This window comes from Gigantopelta aegis, chromosome 12 (genome assembly GCF_016097555.1).
Source record: "Gigantopelta aegis isolate Gae_Host chromosome 12, Gae_host_genome, whole genome shotgun sequence".
Classification (NCBI taxonomy): Eukaryota; Metazoa; Mollusca; class Gastropoda; order Neomphalida; family Peltospiridae; genus Gigantopelta; species Gigantopelta aegis.
In genome coordinates, this window is record NC_054710.1 from 51,930,471 (window position 1) to 51,947,804 (window position 17,334).

General features: G+C 35.8%; 1 protein-coding gene across 1 annotated transcript; it reads right to left on the bottom strand.

Moving 5' to 3' along the window:
* Positions 1-5,748: 5,748 nt before the first annotated feature.
* On the bottom strand, positions 5,749-15,159 carry LOC121386149 (fibrinogen C domain-containing protein 1-like). The gene is made up of 7 exons (XM_041516948.1): positions 14,970-15,159; positions 12,895-12,972; positions 10,711-10,749; positions 8,543-8,685; positions 8,057-8,153; positions 7,174-7,221; positions 5,749-6,002 (listed from the first exon to the last, which is right to left on the bottom strand). Exons 1-7 carry the CDS (start codon positions 15,157-15,159, stop codon positions 5,749-5,751), a joined length of 849 nt encoding a protein of 282 aa, XP_041372882.1.
* Between the last annotated feature and the right edge of the window lie 2,175 nt (positions 15,160-17,334).

The window sequence follows — 17,334 nt, forward strand, 5'->3', positions numbered from 1 at the left end:
GCTGTATTAATTTAACGAAATTCATAGCTTTACGCAGATGACAAAATAGCTATTATTACAATCTAGTTTAGAATATATCTTTTAAATGCGTTAGAGATTGTGATAGATAAACATATTGCCATTTTGGTTCTGCTTGAGAAAACACACACACACACACACACACACACACACACACACACATATATATATATATATATATATATATATATATATATATATATATATATATATATATATATATATATATTTATATTTATTTATTTATTTATTTATTTATCATATAATATCTTACATTTTCAGTGCAATCAAAGTATGTGATATTTTTCAGATCACATACTTTAAGAATTTAATAACTTTGCAAATTACATGTAAATTAGTCGAGGTGTCCGCACTAGGTTTATTGACATTTAAGCAAACATAGTTGGGTGACACTCCATGATTGACGTGTGCATTCATACTCATCAAACAAAAATTTGACACCGAAAGCTGTCCAGCGTTAAGAAAACAAAAAACGTTAGGCATAACTTTATTTTGATGTAAGGACATCCAAAATGACGTCATTCGAGTTTGACGTCATTTCCATTCAAAAATACACCGCGCCACATATTCTTACGTCATTTGAATATCTGGTAATGGCGGACTGGAATTAAAGTTGCGTGTACAGTTTACAAAAACATGTTGTATTAAGCTTGAGATTATACGATGAAGAGATTATTACCCTCGTGTATTTCAGTATCGTCAATATCATATATTAGGAATAAAATTAATGTACAATTTTTATTCCTAATATATGATATTGACGATACCGAAAAACACTCTGGTAATAACCTATATATATATATATATATATATATATATATATATATATATATATATATATATATATATATATATATATATATATATGTACATACATACAGACAGACATACAGACAGACATACATACATACATACATACCTATATATATATATATATATATATATATATATATATATATATATATATATATATATATATATATATATATATATATAGAATACTGGTGGTTATCATTAAAGGCTTGAAAGGTGCTCAATACTTTAAGAGAGAGTAGAGCATGCAATAAATATATATATTGCACTTTTGTCCTTTTGTTGAGATTGTTTTTGTCTTTTGTTTGTAGACAAAAACAATCTCAACAAAAGGACTGAGCTCATCTCAAAATGCCGTCACACCAGTAAGCTCAAACCACGCAACCGCACTACACAAAAATAAAAACCCTGCAATCTTTTCACCAGTGTCAGCTATCTGAAGATCGTCGAAGGGCGTGAAACTCGGAGTAATAGCGTAGGACAAAAGTGCAATATATATATTTATATATATATATATATATATATATATATATATATATACATACATACATACATACATACATACATACATACATGCATGCATACATGTATGCATATGCATATGTATATGTATATGTATATGTATTTGTATATGTATATGTGTATATATATATATGTATATATATATATATATATATATATATAGAGAGAGAGAGAGAGAGAGAGAGAGAGAGAGAGAGAGAGAGAGAGAGAGAGAGAGAGAGAGAGAGAGAGAGAGAGAGAGAGAGAGAGAGAGATAGCGAGAGAGAGAGCGAGAGCGAGAGCGAGAGCGAGAGAATAAATTGGTTAATTATTAATATAAACTGTTATATTTATTTCATGAAATACAAATACAAAAATTAAACGAACTATAATTAAAGAAAAGTTTGAAACTGAAACATGTATCGTTATTTAAACATGGTAATTGTGAAGATGAAAAGCTGATGCTATTCGTATGAGACACAAATGCATTAAAAGTTAACACGTTCGCACGAATACGTACGCACATCCATACATTTAAACCGGTTTGTGCTGCATTTCTCGGGTATTAAGAACGACACTAAGAAAGGAAAACAAAAGCAAAACACTTCTAAAATCATACTACTTTATTCCGAACCGAGTGCACTATAAACCGCAGTTCAATGAGTTTTCATGACCTAATGCACTAATGCGACACAGTGATCATTAGTTGATTGATTGTCAGTTTCATCAAACGATGGCCTAATGCACAGATGCGACACAGTGATGATTAGTTGATGGATTGGTAGTTTAGTCAAATGGTTAGACGTTCTAAATATTAAGAGTGCTGTCCACTGTTGTTCTAGACTGTTATATGTTATTATTCCATGCTTGTAAATACTGATCGCATTGACTTTGTTTATTTTTTTGTGAGAGATAATTTACTGATATGAAAGATTGTGTTATGCAGATATCACCCATTCCCAAGTTATTCAGTGTGTGTGTTTTTATCCGTGGTAATCCAGTTATAGTTAGTTCCGTTAGTAATGTGGTCATTTAACATAATTATGTATCAACGAGTGGAAAATGTTGATTGTTTTCCTGATATCAGTCGCGCCCAGTAGCATACCATTATTCTATATATAGTTAACTTAATTGACATTCTCCCTAACTCTCCATAAAGCATACATATTGGTGATGCTTTCTTAACAGGTATGATGTGTCTTATCAAGTTCATTTGTACTTAATTAAATATATCAACCTTTTCATATCCGTAACCGTGTGTGTAATATATGACGTAATCTTGTGTGTAATATATGATGTAATCTTGAGTGTAATATATTGACGTAATCGTGTGTAATATACTGACGTAATCTTGTGTGTAATATATGACGTAATCTTGAGTGTAATATATTGTTTCCTAATCTCGGAGTCTGGTCTGTGTAATCGCCAGGTTGATCTGTGTGTAATAGATGACGTAATCTTTGTGTAATATAGGAAGTAATCTTGTGTGTAATATATTGTGTTTCCTAATCTCGGGGTCTGGTCTGTGTAATCGCCAGGTCGATATGTGTGTATAATATATGACGTAATCTGTGTGTAATGTATGAGGTAATATTGTGTGTAATATATTGTGTTTCCAAATCTCGGGGTCTGGTCTGTGTAATCGCCAGGTCGATATGTGTGTACTATATTGTGTTTCCAAATCTCGGGGTCTGGTCTGTGTAATCGCCAGGTTGATCTGTGTGTAATATATGACGTAATCTTTGTGTAATATGTGAGGTAATCTTGTGTGTAATATATGACGTAATCTTTGTGTAATATATGAGGTAATCTTGTGTGTAATATATTGTTTCCTAATCTCGGGGTCTGGTCTGTATAATCGCCAGGTTGATCTGCGTGTAATATATGACGTAATATTGTGTGTAATATATGACGTAATCTTGTGTGTAATATATGACGTAATCTTGTCTGTAATATATTGTGTTTCCTAATCTCGGGGTCTCGTCAGGCTTCAGAGAGTCTAAGCGAGTTTTGTGAATTAAGCTCCTGATCAGTCTGAACTTCTTAGAACTGCGTGGGTCTGGATTTCATCACGTGGGAGCGCAGACAGCTCTCTCCGAAGACCAGAAGAGCACAAAGTAATGCAGAATTTGGAGGAGTTAGCCCAAATAGGAACGTGTATGAACAAACATTTCTGAAGTGTTTTGTTGCATAATTTGGAGGAGTTAGGCCAAATAGGAACGTGTATGAACAAACATTTCTGAAGTGTTTTGTTGCATAATTTGGAGGAGTTAGGCCAAATAGGAAAGTGTATGACACCAATATTTCTGAGGTGATTTGTTGCATAATTTGAAGCGAACGGGACAAGAAGTGGACTTTGATATGAAGTAGACTTTTAATATGACATAGGAATATAGTCATACTGAACGCGACTCTTAATACGTCGTGCAAGGATATTTCGCCGATTTCATAACAATTATATCCAGTGCACCATGCCCGGTATACCAAATGTCGTGTTATGCGCTGTTCTGTCCGCGGGATGATGCATATAAAAGATCCCTTGCTACTAATGAAAACAAAAGGTTTCCTTTTCTGGACGGAGGAGCTGGCGAAAGTCGACACCTGCGCCCATGACAGGCGTGCGCTACAACATTATTTCTCTGAATGTGCACATTAAGCCCTATGACCTGACGCCACCTGAGTTCCTGTCTGTGGGAAGTTGCATATAAAAGATCACTTGCTGCTTATGATCCAATTACGGTTCACGCATGCTGACATTGGGATAGTTGTTAGTGAGGAGAGAGAGAGAGAGAGAGAGAGAGAGAGAGAGAGAGAGAGAGAGAGAGAGAGAGAGAGAGAGAGAGAGAGAGAGAGAGAGAGAGAGTCAGTGCAGTGGCCTTACTAGCTACCCATTGAGTCGTCATTGAGTCGTTAAACTCGTTCTGGGTGAGAGACTGTCAGTTACTCTATCCAGTCCTGCCTGTGATAACATGTGTGCCAAAAGAATCTGAACTGAAATGAATGGGGAAAAAATAGCGGGTTTTCTCTCTAAGACTGTATATCAAAATTACCAAATGTTTGACATCCAGTAGACGATGATTACTAAATCAATGTGTCGTTAAACCAACCAAACTTTAACTGTTTGTAACGTGTTAAGCAATAACATCATATACATGTCTAGTCGATCTGTTGTTAAACCAACCAAACTTTAACTGTCTGTAACGTGTTAAGCAATAACATCATATACATGTCTAGTCAATGTGTCGTTAAACCAACCAAACTTTAACTGTCTGTAACGTGTTAAGCAATAACATCATATACATGTCTAGTCAATGTGTCGTTAAACCAACCAAACTTTAACTGTCTGTAACGTGTTAAGCAATAACATCGTATACATGTCTAGTCAATGTGTCGTTAAACCAACCAAACTTTAACTGTCTGTAACGTGTTAAGCAATAACATCATATACATGTCTAGTCAATGTGTCGTTAAACCAACCAAACTTTAACTGTCTGTAACGTGTTAAGCAATAACATCATATACATGTCCAGTCAATGTGTCGTTAAACCAACCAAACTTTAACTGTCTGTAACGTGTTAAGCAATAACATCATATACATGTCCGGTCAATGTGACGTTAAACCAACCAAACTTTTAACTGTCTGTAACGTGTTAAGCAATAAAATCATATACATGTCCAAACTTTAACTGTCTGTAACGTGTTAAGCAATAACATCATATACATGTCCCGTCAGTGTGTCGTTAAACCAACCAAACTTTAACTGTCTGTAACGTGTTAAGCAATAACATCATATACATGTCCGGTCAATGTGTCGTTAAACCAACCAAACTTTTAACTGTCTGTAACGTGTTAAGCAATAAAATCATATACATGTCCGGTCAATGTGTCGTTAAACCAACCAAACTTTTAACTGTATGTAACGTGTTAAGCAATAACATCATATACATGTCCGGTCAATGTGTCGTTAAACCAACCAAACATTAACTGTCTGTAACGTGTTAAGCAATAACATCATATACATGTCCCGTCAATGTGTCGTTAAACCAACCAAACGTTAACTGTCTGCAACGTGTTAAGCAATAACATCATATACATGTCCGGTCAATGTGTCGTTAAACCAACCAAACTTTTAACTGTCTGTAACGTGTTAAGCAATAAAATCATATACATGTCCGGTCAATGTGTCGTTAAACCAGCCAAACTTTTAACTGTCTGTAACGTGTTAAGCAATAAAATCATATACATGTCCGGTCAATGTGTCGTTAAACCAACCAAACGTTAACTGTCTGTAACGTGTTAAGCAATAACATCATATACATGTCCGGTCAATGTGTAATAATAATAATAAATGTATGTGGTAGTAGTAGTAAGCATTGTTGTCTGATTCGCAATAACTCAGAACTGCATGGGTCTGATTTTCATCTCTGTTCTCTTGAGAGAATAGTTGTATCCTCGCCAGGCGCGCCAGTTGACGCCAACAGCGCGTGACGAGTGGGTTCCCCTCAGGTACTGGCCGTTGAGGTTCGAGTCGTGACAATTCTCGTACCACCAGGCGCCATGGTATTTCCGCGCGCAGTTGCTCTTGGAGGTGTCAACATCAACGTCTTTAGCTGTAAACCTGTATCCGTTTTGTTGACTTAGGCTGTCTCCTGGAAATATATCCCCTCCAATGATTGATGGAATGAATGACTGGACAAATGAATGAGTGTTTGAATAAATTAACGAAAGAATGACTGCATAAATGATTGCGTAAATGAATGATTGATTCAAACAAGGAATGTATAAGAGATAGGATGAATGTCTAACGGCATCTCTATAAACTCTGCTCTTAGGTGTTGGACAAAGGTATATAAAAACAGTTTGCAGTTACATGACATTGCATATGGAGCTGTGCTGAAAAATGACCAATTCATTTGTGGACCCATATCATTGGCAACGTCAAGGTTGGGTTTTATCGAATCACAGTCTTGCAATTCACTAACTGTAATACATTGTTAATCGTGGGTCACTAGTTGGGAGAGACAAATCCAGTCAGAGATATAATATAATGGTTCACTTGGTGATAAAAGCATGAACATCGGTATGAGCAGTGTCCACTGGCTTCAGCATTGTCTAAAACAAGAAACGACACCAAATTCATCTTAATCGGACAACCCAATATATTTCTATGAGAGAAAAAAAATAAAGATCGAGAGGACGGCCATCTTGGAAAATGGCCACCATTTTAAAATTCCAAGTGGCTAGGACCATTTCATTGTGAAGTGGCCCATGGAGGCTGCTCATACTAATATTCATGCATGTATCACCAATTGAACGATTCTGCCCACAAAAACACACTTATCCACTCCACTATATGGTTTGCTGAGGGTTTCGATCCCAGAACCGAATAAACTCAGGAAAGCGCTCTACCGACTGAGGTAGATCTCACCTTCATGTAAACATCAATGATGCAAACTATTTTTGACATTCATTTGAGAGAGAGAGAGAGAGAGAGAGAGAGAGAGAGAGAGAGAGAGAGAGAGAGAGAGAGAGAGAGAGAGAGAGAGAGAGAGAGAGAGAGAGGGGAAAGAAAGAAAATAAGAAAAGAAAACATGGTACAGACTATGATTATTTCAACCCAGCTGCAACATCAAATTAATTTATACGGAATTTACGCAATCCTGCTTGTAAAAACAGTTCTATAGATCGTTGTGATGCGATTACAATTAGTACATTACATGTATGTAATGGCCGTAGTTTAAAAAGGTAAAAACCGAGACGAACAAGTGTGAGCTTTTAGTTGAGGAAGAAAGCAATATGTGGCTCAGATTTCAAAAATACCTGCGTCTCCGCTGTAATCGCCCAGACTCAGTCTGAAGTAGTCCTGTTCTGAGGAAACAGAGACATTCTTATACATAGCATATCTCATGTTTCCTTCAAAGTCTTCCAAGTCAATTCGTAGATCATAGTGTCCCTGACTGGTAATACGATGTATGTTTGTGTTGTCTACCAGCAAAAATAATTAGTTTTTACTGTGTATATAATTATATATATATACACACACACACACCACACACACACACATATATATATATATATATATATATATATATGATTCGTCACGAGTGTCTTTTTGATATGAAAATAAACACTCACTGAGGACGTTAATCGGTATATTTTGTAGGGTTTGCTCATATTTTACATATAAAATCCAGAAGTAACAAATTATGTTTATTCTATACATTTTGTTATTTAGTTAACTAAGAAGTATGTCTTGCTGTACAGTCCGTGTTTACTTGTAACCGGGTTAATAAACTAAAAAGAGTTAGTTGCGCCCGAATATATAGGATTTTAGACAGCTGTGGTGGCAGTACTCACCATGAGTTCAACCAGTGGTGCAGTATATGCTCCACTTTCGTGAACACCTGATATCATCATTGTCACCATCAAAACTGACCTTATTATTATGAACTCTGTCAGGTGTTTTAATTTCATAAACCAGTTTGAAAGTGGTAGTCCTCTTTGAAATATACAGTACATGAGTGATTGTCCTCCCATAGACGAGACAGTATACAGAGATTCGTGGAATCAACCGCTATTTGTGTCAACTGTCCTGTTTATTGTGCTCTAATAACATAAGTGTTGCCTTAGTTTTGTGTCCACCTAGATTTTGTTTTTTAATTTACTGTGTCTGTTTTATTTTAACTGCTGTTCCTCTACTTACCTAACCAGAACTCATTGTTCAAATCTCCAAATCCGTCTTTATATTCCTTCCACTTTTTGTAAAAATCTTCCAATCCGTTTGTCCTTCGTTGAATAACCTAACAATAATAAACAAAATAAAATTAATGTTTATACGATACATCGTAAGGTATTTGTTTCATTTTGTTTGTTTGTTGTTGTTTTTTAATTATTAGTTTATACACATTTGAATTCCATTGGCACGAACGCTGACGGTGCTTGAGAAAGTGTTCGAAATAACCAATCGATCAATAACGTGAAACAGTAACTAAGGACTTATTGGTTCGAGCGTTGCAGTGTATTCGACCCTTTCGAGTCTGACCCAACGATATTCTAGTGTAGTTTAAACCTAGTTCATGATCATCTGCCTTTTTAACTACAAACTATATACAAAATTCGTTTTAAAAGGAGTGCTGGACTACAGGATATATTATTATTAATAATGTGATACATTGCTATGACTACTCACCAACCAGCTTCCTTTGGAAGATGACATTTCACAAGAGACGTTGATAGGCGCACCACCGTCACGTGATACAATGGTATACACCCCGCTCGTACCTGCCACACTGAGCATGACGTCATAGCAATCTGTCGGAACACCGGAAACTTCTGGAATTATAATTAATGTCTTTGAAATTAGTGAATAAACTTCTAGTAGTTTAAACTACTCAGACGTACATGCGCGCATGCGCGTACACATGCACATACACAAAGAAAAAAGGTGAGATAGCGTTCCGTGAAATATAGTGCTCGCCTGAGGTGCAATGAGTCGCAGGGTCGAGTGCCCGTGCTGCAGTGTCGAGTGCACGTGCTGCAGGGTCGAGTGCACGTGCTACAGGGTCGATTGTACGTGCTGGAGGGTACGCCCTGTATTAACGATATACAGATATATTATGAGTCAAGGGGTAAATAATATGTAGTACGATACACTTCGTATATATTGAATATGCCCTGATCAAAGTAATATATCTGCACACGGCAGAAACGCAAGGCCGTTACACAAAGTCCTGATTGCTTCAATGACCCACTGGTCATGTCATGTTAGAGGGTTTTGCGTACACATTCAGAGCAAGCTGCTGTAGCGCACGGCTGTCATGGGCGCAGGTGTCGACGTTTGCTGGATCCTTCATCGAGTACAGGAGGGACACACAATGGCTGCTCGTCCTTATGTGGAACACCCAGGAAGACTGCCACTCCTCTAGGAGATCCGTAATATTGTTTCATATCTCCTGAAAAGCCTATAAGATGACTGCCACTCCTATAGGAGATCTGTAACATTGTTTCATCTCTCTCGCAACGCGTATAAGATGACTGCCACTCCTCTAGGAGATACGTAACATTGTTTCGTCTCTCCTGCAACGCCTATAAGATGACTGCCACTCCACTAGGAGATCGGTAACAGGGTGTTTCATCTCTCCTGCAAAGCCTATAAGATGACTGCCACTCCACTAGGAGATCGGTAACAGGGTGTTTCATCTCCAACGCACCGTCTATAGGAAGAGTGCCACTCTCAAGACTAGCTTAGAAAACCAAAACTTGTATAGGATAGAGCTCAATGGAATATAGACAGCCGTGGTAGCATGCACAGATGAACCACTGTGAAATCTACAATACACGCTACCTGTAAAGAATTTCGTCGTCAACGAGAAACCCCGATTTCTTAGAATCGACTGGTTAGTCGTACGTGTGTTCAACTATATGATGAAATGAAGAATCTGACATTATTAAACAAACTTCAGTATACCAATGCAATCAACATATATTTCATTTTTAACTAATGCTAGCTCAAATTGTATGATGTGTTTTCTTTGCTTTCTTACTTACCTTCCTTAAAAATTAACTAATAAATAAATGAATGAATACGTGTTTAACTACATCCCCAGTATGAACGGTACATCGGCTATTGGATGTTAAAATGCAAATATTAATAGATAGACCACATCCTATATAAAAAAATACAACAGTTAAGTTAAAACACAGTGCCCAAGAAAGGGAGTTGTGCTGTATTGGCTATTTTCAAAATGAATGTTACACCCCAGCACCACGATGCCGTTACAGCAGGCACAGGGGGTGCCTTCCGTAAAGTCTGTTGATGCTGTTGCAAATAATATAATATATGTATCGTGTCACGTGTAACTTATATTGCGGTATTAATTCTTATTATACATGCACACATATTTACTTCAGACTGTCCGGTTCATTATTTTGAAAGGTAACTCCTTTTCCGACTTGTGTACTCTAAATAGCAATTTATAATTTATATTTGTTATATCATACAACAATGCGCATTAATGGCTACATGAAATTCTTAGCCATGTATTAACATTTATTGATGGCTGTAAATGTAAAGTTGTTGTATTGACTATCAGTGGGGCAGTAATTTAATGTAATTATTTCCAAACGTGGACCATTCTATCTCTATATTATACTTTATTATTATAAAGTCATTTCATTCTTAAAAATAGAATTCACAGTTTGTGTCTCCGTCTGGTTTGAACATTCATATTGTTATTATTATTAATTGTTGTTTTTGTTGTTGTTATTGGTGTTATATTGTTTGGTTTGGGGCATACATTGAATTGAATTGAATAGAATCATGCAATGCTTTTAAAATGGTCTGAGATGGTGTTAAACCAACAAATATATCCTCCTGGAGAAATGAACAATCTGAATCTGAAATGAACAAAGTCACATATTACGCTTATGGAAAATATTGATTTTAAACGTTGAAATTATTTAACACTGAATACTGTACTGCTGTAGGATGTTGTTTATGTTATATGTAATATAACGCTTTTGTTAATTAAAAAACATAGAGAATTCATCACAAGTATTTTGTTTTAAGATAGAAAATATCAACCGAGTATATATTTAGTAAGTCACTGCTACTGTTTCTGATGTTACATGCATTTCTCTTAGTTACTGTACTATTCAGAGGCTTGAAATAACAAATTATAGTCTCAATTATGACGTTACATGGTATTGTTATAAGTGACGTCATATTGAGGTATGACGTAAATTAGCTATTTAAAGTTTTAAACGTAAAACTTTCCAAGTGTTGGTCGAGTATTTACAAACAAATGAAACCTCCAACCCTATAATCTCTCTACGTTTAAATTGCTCTTTCGCTGCTGGTGTGTTATTTTATAATTTCAGATTGGATATTCTAATGTACTGTATGAAGGCTGTTCGAAGCGAAGTCGTCACGACTAAATGTGTGATCACTCACATGATTAAACCTAGAAAATACTGAAAGTTGCGAGCATTAGATAATTTTTAATAATGGCATTTTCCTTGTAAAGCAGAAAAGTATGTTTGTTAGCATGTTATTCGTTTAAAAGTGGTCATGGATATCCATGAGCAAATTCAGGTTGCAGGTGTTAAATGTGTATGTAAGGATAAGCACGTGTGTACAGAGTTCATTCCAGCATGCGTCCGAACCAGAAAGAGCCAAGTTTTCATGATTTATAAATTTCTATAAATCTTTTTTCAGAGTCTTTTACACTCCGATATTTTCTCGTTTTTTTTTGTGTTTTTTGTGTTTTTTTGTTTTTTAACCTGTAAGTAGAATTGTTATCTGAAAATAGATTGGGTTTATTAGTAATGAAATGTTTATAGAATGTATGTATGTTTGTTTATTTATGATGTACAAAAAGAAAGGAAAAGTGCCATTTCCATGTAGTTTCTCGGTCATCCTACAAGCCATTTTGGAGTGCTGTTTTATATTAAGAGGATGAGAGTGTTAATACCATATCACGAACCGGCAGTTTGTTGCGCAACAACTTTACTGTTTATTAATCGATTTCGATTTTATTGGAATTGGATTATGTTATATTTTCATTGGTGATTTATTTGCATATTTGTGACATCTGTACATCTGCTTCCAGTGTGCACTGTTGCTCAATTTCAGCAAACATACTTTTCACGTATTTACAATTTTCAATGTATTATTTCATTTGGATTTGTATCTATTTGTGTGCCATTTTATTTATATTTGGGTTGCCCAGTCGCCCTATTTTGGGGTGGTAATCTTAACTTAAGCTGATGCCAATTCAACCAATAAACAATACTATTTTTATTGTTATCTTCGACAACGCTTTTGTTAATTAAACAAATAGAGGATTCGTATTTTTAATATGGAAAATATCAACAGAGTCTGTAATAATTAGTAACACAATCTTATGGATCAGGTGTGCAGGTCTTGTTGGGTTGCAAACTAAATTGTCTATTCACAGCAACACATTATTACCTAGAGACCTTGCAAATTTGCATTTACCTTTAAATTTGCATACCATTATTAACCGCGTTAATGCACTAAATTATCACACGTGGTTATGATATGCATATCATGGGTATGTTATATGATAAATAATATTATGGTCTGTTTTGTTTTTGTCTTTATACATTTTGTTTTTATTTATTTATAGTTTTCACAATGTAACAAACATTTTCAAAGTTCTTAACTTTGTCCATTTTTGTGTTAATTATGTTTAGTTAAAGTGTACTAATTACACAAATGTCACTACTTCTTGTAGAGTGTTGGGTTTAGTCACAGAATCTCACTTTCACTATTTTTAGCAAATGCTGTATGCATTTATGATATTTTCCCCTCCAAAGACATAGAGAACACTATATTGATGGATTTTTAATGGCGTTTATTAGTATAAATATCACATAGATATTCTGCATGCTCTGCTATACAGGTATAAATCAATAACAAATATTACAAATTGCAAACGAACAGTTTTTCGTACTTTTCATCAGTTGTAGTACAGTGACATGATGAGTCATGACGTATTAACCCCCACAGATAGTCACCTGTCATGTTGCAGTCCCATTTCCCTTCATATCTTCTTTCCACAGTCCATATATCTTGGTGAAATCTTCCGCCGTGTTCTGCAATGATATCACCCATATTTTCACTGAAGATATTTAGGTGAGAACGAGGAAATGCAATTTCAGAGACATCCAGCATCCAAGCTTTTCATAAGTCTTTATCAACTTTTCTGTTAACTGATCGTAATTTCCACTTTTGTTACTACTCAGGAAATGTTCAACCACTTCTCTAAACGACATCCAAGAGTTCCATTGCTTTGTTGTCATTTTTTCTTCAAACTCCTGTGACGTAAGCATATTGCGAATATCTGGTCCGGTGAAAATACCACAACCGATTTTTGCTTTTGACAGGTGTGGAGACATGTTGAAATGTATTTGAAAGCTTCACATTCTTTGTTCAGTGCTTTCACAAACTGTTTGACAAGCCCAAGTTTCATATCCAGTGGAGGCATAAAGACTTTCTCTGATTTTACAGAGGGCTGGTACTTCACTTTAAGCAAGAATGGAGTCCTTTTAAAAAGCTAATCATTTTGAAATCCATTTCAAATCCTGATTTCCATTGTGCAGAAGAACACATTTGAGACTTCGGGACGAACTGTTTATAGAGAGACACCAACGATTTTATTCATGGCCAATATCCAGTTCTTGAAACAAGTTCTCAATGTCATTACAAAAACATAAATCAACCTTTCATGTCTTTTCCTGGAAGCTGTAGTTCGACAACTGCTGTCCAAAAGGCTCCACTCCATCCGTCTTGATGTTAGACGCTCTGCATTAGACTTCATCAGCCCGAGATCGCGAATCAAATCATCCAGTTCCTGCTGGTTTGAAAAGTGCGGTTGCTTTTTTTCTTCATAAGTATGGCCAACGTTAGATTATTCAGATTCAGATGCAAAAGTTTCACCAGGTGGACAGACAGTTGTTCAGAGTGGAACTGGAGCAATAGCTGATATATTATCTGGATATGTGATATTATGTTGATTTTTCGTTTTCTTGAATCTTGAAATATCCACCATACAGAAGTACCAGTCATTCACATGGTTCTGTTGTTCTTTCCATATTCGGGGTATGGCAAAGGGCGGTCACCTCGCATCCATACCTCCAAATTCGATCGACATGTATCACAAATTGCATGTGGTGCCCATGATTTGTCTTGATCCCCAATCTTCATGCAAAAGTTTAATTCATAAGCTTGTACAAATTTCGTAGCTAGTCCATGCTTTGCCTGCCTTGGGTCAATGTAGAATCCAGAACGGTAGCAAAATGTTCACTGCCTATGTTCTGGGGGCAATAAACTTTAAAAAGAAATAATAATAATAAAAAAAACAAATTAATAATAAAAATGGATCGCCAGAATGTAAGCAGTTTAGCGATGAAGACATTGCACACCTGAAAAATACTAAGTTGACTTATGCACGTATAGGCCTATATATACACCATCTGGAGCCAGCACTGAAACATTCTAGAAAGAACTAAACATAGCAGCCATTGGAAGATTCTAGAAAGTACCAAAACATTCCAGAAAGTGTCAGCTCCTAAAAGTACTGGAATATTCGATGCTTGGAATTTCAAGAATATGGAATATTTTTTCTACAGTCAGATATACAGTACAAATTAATGCCGAATGTATGCTTAATCTAACAAAAATGAATGGAAAATGCAAATATATCAACATAATAAAATCTGTGTTACATTTTGAATTATTATTGTTATTTTCTTACAATGCAGCAAGACAATGTTTGTTTGTTTTGTCAGCATAAAGTAACAAAGTAATTACTGTGAGCAGGGTTAGGGTTAACAGCAGCTATAAAATTAAAAATAATAGTGGTATTGCACCGGGGTGTTTCGGTATCATATTGGTTAGTCCGGGTTTTAAAATCACACCAATGCAGGCTGCAGGGTCCTAATTGGTCATAATCAAAATAAAGTTTATTTGAACTGGAAGTAAAACGCCACCCAAACAGTGAAATATATATTGCATTATGTGTTAATGATATTATAATCCATTGATATCGTATCATGTGCCTGTGCTTATCATAACTATAATCGTGACTCACCGTATGCCTGTGTTCCTGTCTCGTTCACAAAAGTCAACGAATGAAATCTGGCGCTGAACGTAGAGCATCTGCCGTCGTAGTTGTAGAAAAACCCCGTGCACGTGACGTCATTGTAACACTTTGTGGAGCATACCATTTTACTGGAAACGTTCAGTTGTTGCGTTGGAATTTCTACAGGTTTCAAATCCATGTATAATGGAGATATTCGAAATGATTTGTCACCACAGATAGATACAGCCGAGTGTGTGAAAATACTAAATAAAACAAATAAAACACAGAGTCGTGTTCTATCAAAACAAGAAAACATTAGAAATAAATATATTTTCATTATGCCCATATGCTGCTTGTTCACTCTGGCTGAGTAGAAAGTAATATTGCTTGTAGAAGGTTCTTCTATTAAATGCCGACTTCTGGTTTAACCCGATGGTTTAATCCATTTAAGACAATATTCCATGTGACGAGCTATTGCCTTTTTTGTTTTTGTCTGTGCATTGTCATAAACCTATTTACCATCTTTCAATTCTGCGCATCTAATCACGTCACCTTCTTAAGTAAATACCGAATTGCCATTGATTTAGCATTTCCGATGCGTGCTCGTATACATAATCAATGTTGTATTCATTTAATGGAATGCATGGCTTGACGTAGACGACAAAAATAAATATTATACTTGGTTAAGATGTTTCCGACTATAAATTACACATTAAATAGAGTTTCCTGTTTAGAATATCAGCTACCCTTTACACAATACACTCATGGTGACTCTTCAAGAGTTCTCATTCACTAATGCTGCATAGTATTGGTCAGTTGCTTGACTGGTAGATCCACGAAACACAACCTAGTCACCTGAAACGGAGATGTGTGCTATCGCTTTGTTTGAGTGTTGTGTTGGTTTATTTGTAATAATTGTGTTGTTATAGTTTCTGTTTCAGCATTACGTTGACCAGATCGTTGAATGCGTTCAGTATTACTTGGGCCAGACATTAAACGCTCTCAACTTTACAGTCTCGCAGTGCAGTATGTAAGAAATATCTACGTCAGTAGCTGTCCTATAGACGAGGCACTGTATTTGCTCTCTTCAAGTTCTTTACTTGCCTTAAGTTAAAAATACTTATCAGCATAAATACATACATATATAATCAAAATATATATACATATATACAAATACAGGTAGAGAGTGATTTAAGAATTAATGGTAAACTTAAGATAGTGTACTAATAATATTGGTGGAATGTACATATATATGTGCATTATAAACATTATTGTGGTATAGCAATAAATAAATAAATATGTATATATGTATTGATGTATGAATATTTATATATTGTATGTATGTCGAGGTTGACTGTTACATACATAGATATTAACGCACTGGCACAGGGGACAATTAAATCCTTTCTGGCCTCACAAATTGTCCCATGCCGTTACTGGAACTTGAACCTGTGGCACCGAATCGCCCGCAAATTGCGAGACTAACCACGATGCGCTCTGAGCTATCGAGGCATCCATAAAATGAATATTCTTTAAGTCAACCACATGCATGGAGCCTTCAATTTATGCGGTCGATCCCGCTTACGTGCATGAGACAGTGGGCAGACCTGACACTGCTAGTATGTATTGATGTATGAATATCTATATATTGTATGTATGTCGAGATTGACTGTTACATACATAGATATTAACGCACTGGCACAGGGGATAATTAAATCCTTTCTGGCGATGTCAACATCGACATTTACGTGTCTAATGATTTTTGTGAATTCATTTACAGTACAGTACTCTGTGCGTTACGCTGACCAGATCGTTGATTTCGTTTAGTATCACTTGGGCCAAATACTTTACAGTCGCGCAGTGCAGTTTTTAAGAGATATCTTTGTGAGTAGCTGTTCTATAGACGAGGCGCTACATAAGGACACACGGAACCAACCTCTATGTTGCCCATTGTGCAGCCATACAACCCTAACCATGTATTACGGTTTTCTCGATCACAGTTATGAATTAGGCTTGTGTAGCCATACAATCCTAACCAAGTATTACGGTTTTCTCGATCAGTTATGAATTAGCATTGTGCAGCGATAACCATGTATTACGGTTTTCTCGATCACAGATATGAATTAGGGATGTGCAGCGATACAACCCTAACCATGTAGTATGGTTTTCTCGATCACAGTTATAAATTAGGGATGTGCAGCGATACAACCCTAACCATGTATTACGGTTTTCTCGATCAGAGATATGAATTAGGTTTGTGCAGCGATACAACCCTAACCATGTATTACCGTTTTCTCGATCACAGTTATGAATTAGGCTTCTGTAGCCATACAACCCTAACCATGTATTATGGTTTTCTCGATCAGTTATGAAT

Coding starts and splice junctions, on each gene's coding strand:
- LOC121386149 (XM_041516948.1), bottom strand. CDS start 15,159: ATGGATTTGAAACCTGTAGAAATTCCAACGCAACAACTGAACGTTTCC. Junction 8,154..8,542: donor CTTCCAAAGGAAGCTGGTTG/GTGAGTAGTCAT, acceptor TATTATTGTTAG/GTTATTCAACGAAGGACAAA. Junction 6,003..7,173: donor CGATTACAGCGGAGACGCAG/GTATTTTTGAAA, acceptor ATATATTTCCAG/GAGACAGCCTAAGTCAACAA.